The following is a 9,826-nucleotide window of genomic DNA, read 5'->3' on the forward strand; positions in this document are numbered from 1 at the left end:
AAGGTCCATATAATGAGTTTAAAACTATTCAATTTTGAAAATTTATTGACTTCGCTCGAGCAAAACTCAAGTGAAGGTCATGTGAACTCTCAGTGAGAGGTTTGATTAGGTAACACTTAAGTGAGTGTAGCAAACTTTTTGTGTGATATTTGTTGGGAATACATGTGTATGTGAAGTTCCATATTGAATAATAATGAGAAAAATGAATAGTTAATATAACATAATTAAACTTTGTGAGAGACTGCAACCCAACCTAAACTTTTTAGATGGTTTTGCATAACCCACATAAATGGGTGGAGTCATGTTTGTGTCTCTCAAGAGTGGAAATTCTATTGATGTTATCATCACTACTAGGTCAAGGATTTTACAATGGCATCGCCACTTATTGTGAGAGATTGCGCCCCTCAGCCCAAACCTTTCAGATTCAAAGTTTTGGCATAACCCACACAAATGGGAGGAGTTGTGTTGGTGCTTCTCAAGATTGGAGGTTCTACTGATTTTATCTAACCTCTTTTACAATAGAATGCCAATAATTTTAATAGAGAAAATAGGAAACTAGAATTGAAAAAATACATCACTTTTATCGATGAATTGAAAATGTACACCTCTTGATAATAACCAGAAAATTACATGGCTTTGGTCCTAGATACAATCTAAAACAAAAGTACATAGCTTTGTTTCCTAGTTACAATCTAGAAATTGAAAAGTACAAGGAAAACATAATCTACTAATAGTTGATCTAAGTTTGGAGGCTAGCTTACAAGATTAAGAATGTGGCCAATGATCATATCACATCATTCGAATAGTTTATATCATTCAAGAACATGTGATTGTAAAGATTGAAATAAGCATTCAAGAGCATGATGAAACCATATTCTAGGCATGCAAGGAATTGATATTGGATATCATGGTGAATATGTATGTGATAAACTCTAATCTAAGAGCATATGAACTTGTTATTTTAATTGAAAAACCTATAATATGCAAAACTAAGAATAACCTAGATCTAACATGCTAACAATCAATAACATGTGAAGAACTTGAAAATAAAACATTCTTAAATCTAAATAAAATAGGGCATAATAAAAAGAAAAGGTGCAGAAACCTAATTGCATGCACCAATACTCCTAAGCAATCTTGAGAACTCCAAGCAAGAATGCTTCTTTAGAGGGGGATTTGTGAATAGGAAATTGGTAGCTTAAAGCTAGGAGGAGCAAGTTATCCCTTCTAGTGAATTAAGACCAGGAGATCCAAGACACCGAAGACACTTTCCTGCTACTAACTCTAGAGAATAAGGACAAAGTGAGAGAGAGAAATTTCAGGGTTTTATCTGAAATTTGGGGTTTCTAGGGTGCCTTCAACTTATACTAGAGATGGGTATTTATAATGAGTGTTTAACACTATGTTTGTTTAGAAGTAAAATATTTTCAATTGTAAAATATTTTACATGTAAAAATTTTTACTGTGAAACATTTTCCAATGAAAACATTTTCAAGTATTTGGTATGACTTACACATTTGAAAATGCAAGCCACCACTAGCCAACCCCAAATGCAAGCACAAATCACCACCAACCACCCAAAAACTAGATGAGAAAGTGGGAAAAAAGACAACCACCACCAAGACCAATCACAAGCTACTAGCCACCACCCAAAAATCTGAGCATTAAACCACCAGTAACCTGCAAATATGACATTAAATTGCCAAATTGGCACAAATACAACCAAACCATCCAAAAGAAAACCAAAAAAAAAAATTTCAAGCCCAGATTGAAAACTCACAAACCAAAAAACACATATTAGAACTTGAGAACCTTTGCTGGTGGTGAGATTGAAAAAGGTTGGGATGAGAGGAGCCTATCGCCTCTAGTTATGGTGGCAAGTGGCGACGTTTGGGGTTTGGAGGAGCTTTGCCACGGAAACTTTTGAGAGAGAGAGAGAGAGAGAGAGAGAGAGAGTTGTGTAGGTGAAGAAAGCCACCACCACGGTGGTGGTGATGAGACGCCACGAGCGGCAACATAAGGGCAACCAGGGTGGTCGACGTGGTTGATTAGAAGTTAGGGAGGGGGAGAACCAACTGAAAGTGTGTGAGTGTGAGAGACGTAAAATGTTTTACACTTATTTTAAGTGTGACAAATTTTACTTCTACTTGCTTGAATTTTAATGTTTGATTGTAAAATATTTTACAGTTGACCAGGTTTTTCAACAAAACAAATATGGTAAAATGCGTAAAATATTTTACTTCGAAAAAAACAGAGTGTAAATTAAAAACGTATGGAGCCAAGTCGAACTGAGTGGGGAAGAATTTGGAGCAAAAAAGTAAGGAGATCTGGGAAATTTGGTCCTAGTGCCGATTGAAACTTCGCCCGTGATCCTCTTGGATCTTTTTCTTTTCAGTTTGATCTTTTCAGTTTAAGTTTTGACTTGATTTCCATACAAATTTCAACCATTTTTTTTTCAAACTTTCTTGGTCCTCAAGTTCAAAAAAATTAATTCCAAATATGTTCAATTAATTAATTAACCAATTTTTTTTTTTTACCAATTTTGCAAGGAATCAATAAATGCTTTGTCTTCGGATTAAATCGGGTGCATGCAACCATACCATAAAATGTATCCTCAACCTACAGTATTATGACACATCATTTAATTTAAATTAGACTAAAAATAGACCCATTAAAATTAAGAGATCATTATAACGTATGGCCAGGACCTAATTCATGCAAGTGTACTTTACTGTTAAAACTTGTTTATTTGATATCTTTCAATCAGGTTGTTCGATTAAGGCTCATAAACTATTGTTTTGATCGTCAAAATTACAGTTTTTTCCTATCATATGATATGCCTTGAGATGCATGATGCAATGCAAGTGAGGTTAAATGAGAGTTGTAAAATGGGGTGTCTACACTTATCTGATTGGAAAAATAACAAAACCAAATTGAAAAGTGTATCTTTATTGATAAATTGAAATTGCATATCTTTTGAAGATAACAAGAAAATTACATGGCTTTGGTTCTAAATACAATCTAAGAAAAGTACATGACATTGATTCCTAGTTACAATCTAGAAATTGAAAATTACAAGGATAACACATAATCTAGTAACCACTGATCTAAGTTTGGAGGTTAGGTTACAAGATGAGAAGGTGTTAGGCATCCATCCTGCCTAATGAAACTAGTCTTCTAGATTTTTGTGGCCAATGATCATATCATATTGTCCAAAAAGTTTATATCATCCTAGAACATGTTATTGATAAGTGAAACGAGCATTCAAGAGCAAGATGAAACCCTATTCTAGGTATGCAAATATCGATATTGAAAGACATGGTGAATATGTGGGTGATATGATAAACCTTAATCTAAGAGCATATGAACATGTATTTGAATTGAAAAACTCTAGAACATGCAAAGACTAAGAACAACCTAGATCTAACATGTTGTTGAGGTCCAAAATATTACAAGCATTGAAATCCAAAACTAATGGGCCCTTAAGGATAGGAAAGGCCCAATCCGTGAGCCAATGCCCATTTAAAAATAGGTAAAAGGAAGCCCAAGCTTAAGAATGGGCAAGCCCCAGGCCTTAGAAAAAAGAAGAAAAGTTAGAGGAAGCTTGGCTCAGCTTTTGTGAGAAGAGCTCCCAAGGAGCCTAGAAAGAGATTGGACCAGGATACCTTGAAACTGCTAGAACTAGGGGGGATCCTTGGGAATGCAGGAAAGAATCAATTGGGATTTGGACAGCTCAAGGAAGTATGCTCATGGACACGAGGAACAAAGATAGACATGTCCCATCAGTCGCCTATGACCTAGAAAAGGCTGGTGACTTAGGAATCAAGACTTGGTAAAAAGAAGCTTGGTACCTCGGGAAAAGCAAGAAGGTGGACCATGAAGGAAGGTGGTTGGGGATCTTTTAGCTTGACAGGAGGGAATTGCCTATTTAGAGAAAAAAACAAAGGATGAGGTAGCCAAAAGGGGGGTTCTGAAAAGTTTCTTTAAAAGCCTTGGAAAAAGAGATTAAAAGTTAGCCCCTAGAACCCTCCTAAAAGAGGAAGGTCAGCTGGGGACTTTTTTTTGGGGGGGGGGGGACCTCAAAAGAAAAATATAGTGAGAAGATGAGGAAATGACTAGCCACCAATATTGCTGACAGAACATTGGTTCTGGTACCCAAGGTAGCAAATGGAGGGAATTAATGGCACGCCAAAAACCCTAGGAAGGTACTATAAAAAAGAGATCAAGCCGTCAACAAAAACCATTTAGCAACAATTAATCAGAGCAAAAGAAGCATTAGAAAGAGTGATTAAACCTCAGAAAAATAGAGAAAAGAGAGAAACACTGTGAGGGATCCTGAGATATGTACTAGAGGATACATTTGGATTCAATGGGATTCAAACCTCACAAGTTTTGAAAGCCTGCAAAGAGCTATCCAAGTCTGTGACTTTTGAACTTATTTGAACCTCGTGGCATATCCCAGTAGAAATAGGGTCCAATGTACTAAGAACTTAAAATAATAACATATCACTTTATTTTCTGAGGATCCTTGACGTCCTTACTTGCTTCTTCTTTATTTCTTTATTGTTCCTCAACCATTTATTTTACAATATGTATATATTTGCATGTATGAATATGTATGTGTTGTAGGACCCATGTTTTGTGCATAACTTGGTTTGTAATCAGCCCAATATAGTTGCGGTGAACCAAACCCAGTCCACCTAACAACAAGTATAAAACTCTTTGGGGGCCTAGGATCCTTGTTCCCACCTTGGGCCTGGGTACTGTCCAAAATAAGAACCCACACATGCAAAATATCAAGAACATGTAAAGAACTTAAAATATAAGCATGATTGAATTAAAAAGAACTAGGGCATACATAAAAGAAATTTTTAGAAACCTTACCTACATGCACTAGAACTTCCAAGCATTCCAAGCAAGAAAGTTTCTCTAGAGGAAAATTTGATAATAGGATGTTGATAGCTTGAGACCAAAAGGACCTAACTACCCCTTCTAGTGAGTTGAGACCAAAAGGACCAAAACACCAAAGACATCTTCCTACTACTAACTCTAAATAAAAGGGGCAATGGAAGGCAGAGAAATTTCAGGTTTTCTCTAAAACTTAGGGTGTCTTGAACTAATACTGGATATGGATATTTATACTGAATGTTAGGGGGTTAAGGATGAGTCTCTAGATAATGTGGGACTTAGGAAAATTAGGTTTTCTGAGTGAAAAATGTAGGGTTCTAGGTTAAATTGAGTGGGGAGCAACTGGAGCAAAAAAAGGAAGGAGATCTAAGGATTTTGGTCCAAGTGCTGATCAGCACTTGGTCTAGATCTTCCCCGGATCTTTTCCTTTTTGGTTTATCAATTTTTGTTTTAGTTGTGATTTGATTCCTCTATGAATTTTGACTTCTTTTTTCAAAATTCCCTGGTCCTGAAGCTCAGAAAATTAATTCCAAATATGTCTAATTGATTAATTTTTTAATTAACTAGTTTTTTCTAGACTCAATTAATGCTTTGTATTCGGATTGAATCAGGTGCATGCAGCCTTACCATATATCACTGTTTTAAAACCGAGGCATACGAAGCGTACTAGCCGATTCAACTGGACCTAGAACTGGTTAAGAACCGGGAAAAACCATGCCATATACTATATCCTCAACCAATTGCATTATAACACATCATTTAATTTAATTTGACTAAAAATAGGCCAATTAGAAGTAAGAGTTCATAATCATGCATGGTTATAACCTAATTCATGCAAATGCATTTTACTGTTAAAACTTGTTTTTTTGATATCTTTCAATACCATTGTCCACTTAAGGCTCATGAGTTGTTGTTTTAATCATTTTAACTTTAAGATTTATATCATGCAATGCAATTAGAAATCATACGGTCAAATTATAACACATCCTAGTGATGCGATATGCAACAAGATGCAAGGTGCAATGAAAGTGAGATTAAATGAAAGTTACAAAATGGGGTGTTTACAAGCTTATATCCATTGGGCTTAGGCCTTTTGGGTTAAATATGTCTCCCCAAGGTGTTCAATTAGAGTCTCCCTAAGGTGTTATCTCCATAACAAGTAGTATTAGAGTCCATAGTGGTGTGGGTAGTGGCAGCTCTAGGAATTTTTTTTAGGGTGGTCATTAAGAAACTTAAATTATACAAAATTTAATAAAGAGACAATTTGAATATATCAGCGTCACAAAAAAAAAAAACACGCAAATACATGAAATATTATATTTTTTTGTACTAACAAAGAGAATAAGAAAAAAAAAAAAAGACTAATAAAAGATAAAATGCAAATTGAAAATGCTGATATGAGAATAATAAAGTGACCACAACAATTTCATAACAAATCTGACGCAACAAGTTGTTAGCTTGTTATTGGTCGGTAAAACATGTCAATATTGAACCCATTAGAATTAGTGACAGCTTACCACATAAGATTTATTGTGAAATTATTGTGAAAATATTATGGATGTAGCATTACTCTTATATTTATTGAACTCAAATTCTTATGATTCTCAAGTAAATGTGTTCAACATTTTTATTAGGGTGGTCAAAATAGGTTAATTTAGTATATAATATATATGTATATTTTAAAGTATATATATACATTTTTTTCAAGTCAGGGTGGTTGCTGAACATATTAGTTTAAAATAATTATTTATATAATTTTTTTTGCATGTATAAATTTTTTTTTTTGACAAGTGAGGGAGGTCCTAGGACCACCCTCACATACAAGTAGAGCTGCCAGTGGGTGTGGGGTAAGGTGACAAGGTTGTTAAGGTTATTTTCTCAATTGGAGCGGAGATGAGGTGTGTGTACTTGAAGCTGTCACAAGTATGGATTGCACAAGTCAAGCACATAAAACCCACACAAATGATCTTGAAAAAAAAAAGACCTAACAAAGGAATATTGTCAATGGTGCTAGATAATGGTGTGGTGTGGTTATCTCATTTTGTATCCCTTGCAACTGAGCCCTCGTTCCCCAATGACGATTACACTAAAGGGCCCATAATTGGTCAAGGGTCTAGCTAAGGGAAATCTTAGAGTTGAAGGACATTTTGGTGCTTTAAAAACCTTGCAATACCCTAACTGTGCATATGCTGGAATCTAACCTGTGTACCTCACGAGGTTGCGTACATAGCAAAGATGCCAAAGTTATGTAAGGAAATTTTTTGGACATAAATGCGTGTAGAGCTAATCCCATATCATTTGGGAAGAGCCCTGCACCCCCTTTTAACACTATAAAAGGCCTCCTATGCTCTTTTTTCAAAACACATAAATCACTTTAAAAATAGTGATTCAAGAGGGTGTTTTTCTTTTAAAACATCTTCATCTCAAAGTTTTCTTGGCTAGGGCAATTTCTGGTCTTAGTCTTCGAGGGAAGCAGTTAAAATCAAGCTCCAAAAGCTTCTTTGTAGTTAAAATCAAGCCCAAAAGCTTCTTTGTTTAAGGTATTTTCTCTTTCCTTTTCTTTTAAGTTTTTATTTGTTTTACCACTTTATTTACTATTTTGTAGTGTAGGCTTATTACTTTAATAGTTTAGTAGCATGATAGGTTAAATAGATGTAGGTTAATTCTTTGTTGTGTAATGGGTTTTAGGTTGGGTTGTGTACACAAGTTCATTCATAAGTACGTAGCTCCATGAGCCTGCACACACATGCTTAACCTAGAATTGATTGTTTTTTGCTTTCTTGCTTTTTAGTTAGTTTGAATGTATGTTTAAGTGTGGGTTCTAGTGAGCTTAACTGGTAAAATCTCTTATGATTGAATAAGAGATTTGAGGATTAATTCTCATACACACAAAAAAATGGTTGATGTCTTGGTCTGATGATAAAGAATACAATTATCAGAAGCGGACCCCACATGTTGAAACTCTATAAAAACAAATGCATGCTTTAGTCTTTGTTTATGCTTAGTGATAATAGCTTAATTTTGCATATTTATATCATTATTAAAAAGCGTTATCATACTTTTTTTTTTGAAAACAGACTGAACTTTCATTCATCTAAATGCAGTGAGTCATAATATAGAGCATCTAACGCAGGAGGGGGACTATCCTCCAACCAATACATATCATCGACCACATTTTTTGCAAATCTAGCTAAGGAATGTGCCACTGAGTTGGCACCCCGCTTAACATAACTAAATGACACCCTACGTAGTCCTTGTGCAAGCCATTTGATGTCCTGGATAACATGACCAAGCCGTGAGAAGTCTTCCCTTGAAGCCGAGACAAGTTGCATAACATTTTTGTTATCTCCCTCAATGACTAAGTCTGTGAACCCAGCATCAATAGCAAACTCCAGTGCCTTTCTACAAGCTATAATTTCGGCCTTTAAACTGTCAAAAACGGATGGGTCTCTTGCTGACATTGTGGCCATGAACTCGTCCCTCGCATTCAGAATCATTGCCCCAACCCCTGAGCAACTCAACTCCGAAAAAATTGCCGCATCGAAGTTCAACTTGTAGACCAGTTCTGGAGGAGGAATCCAAACGTTACTGCCTGAAGTTATTTCTGGACTTTGCAATTGTCCCTGAGCTTGGTGGTAGTCCTCCAAGTATTCCATTGCCCTCTTGTTCAACCACCTCGGATCCTTTAACTTACCTCCATGCGCCACCGTGTTTCTTTGGTTCCAGATAAGCCAAGATTGAACTAAAAATAACTCAAACTCAGCTGTGGATTGTCTCCCCATCAATTCTTGGAAAAGTTGGAGTACATCTTGTTGACCTTGATAGCATTTTTGTAATTTGATCATGCATTTTATAGTTGGTTTTGGAATAATGTTGAATAATCAATTTTGTGCACAATTGAATTTTAATGCATGATTTGTTGTTAGGTTCTAAGGATTAGGAACTAATGTATTAGAACTATAATTTTTATTGTTGGCAAACCATGATCAAAACAGGTTTTAGTCTTGTTTAGACTTGCTCAAAGTATATACGTTTTATGTAAAGTTGAAATCGAGTTACTGCAGAATTTACTGTGCAATTCTGTCTGGCTTGATCGATCGAAACATGGGCAGAATGTTTTTCTGCAGAATTTTCCAACTCAGGCCCATATGATGTGTAGGGTTTTATGTTTTGTTTTAAGTATATAAGGGAAAACCCTAGCCATGTTTTTGGTTGTCCATTATGCTGTGTGTGAATCTTTTATGAGATCAAGAGGTGGTTGCCTTCACACATACTTAGGGTTTCCAAGATTCAAGACTATGTCAAGAACTTGGTAATCGTTTCAGTTGCTGCATTAAAGAGCTAAAAGAAACACAAGCAGGTGTGCTTGATTTGCTAGAGAATCCAAGAAAGAAGGAGTTCGTGGTCTTGGAGCTTGCACGTGGTTGTGTCAGTAGGTTTCTACTAGTGGGTAGCAATAGGATGTCAGTGGTCTAAGTCCCATTGTAAAACTTCAATTCTTTCATAGTGGATTCAAGTTTCCCTTGAGGATAGCTAGGTAAATCCTCCCAGGTTTTTACCGGTTTGGTTTCCTGGGTTATCATATCTTTATATTCTTTATATTCCGCACTTTACATTGATATGATTATATGATTGTGTTAACCTAGATCTGAAATTTGGATTAAGTAATCACTTGGCTAATTTACTAGGTTAATTTAGTTGTGTTTTAAGGAGTCTAAAAACGTACATTTGTCTTTTGTAGGATAATGAAATTAAATAAGTGGATTTGTGCAAAGAAGAAAGCTAATGCACTTTACTTTTACAAGGGCCATGATGAAGTCAAAGAAAGCCAACTCAATTAAATTCGAGTCCAATTGAAGTAAGGAATCAAAGGAAATTTGCACCAAATCCAAGTCCAATTCGGATTAGGATTCCAACT

General features: G+C 35.6%; 1 protein-coding gene across 1 annotated transcript; it reads right to left on the reverse strand.

Annotated features, from left to right (window-relative positions):
* Window positions 1-7,994: 7,994 nt before the first annotated feature.
* Window positions 7,995-8,564, reverse strand: LOC115951544. Its single transcript, XM_031068726.1, has one exon. The coding sequence runs from the start codon at window positions 8,562-8,564 to the stop codon at window positions 7,995-7,997; it is 570 nt and encodes a 189-aa protein (XP_030924586.1).
* Between the last annotated feature and the right edge of the window lie 1,262 nt (window positions 8,565-9,826).

This window comes from Quercus lobata, chromosome 7 (assembly GCF_001633185.2).
Source record: "Quercus lobata isolate SW786 chromosome 7, ValleyOak3.0 Primary Assembly, whole genome shotgun sequence".
Classification (NCBI taxonomy): domain Eukaryota; kingdom Viridiplantae; phylum Streptophyta; class Magnoliopsida; order Fagales; family Fagaceae; genus Quercus; species Quercus lobata.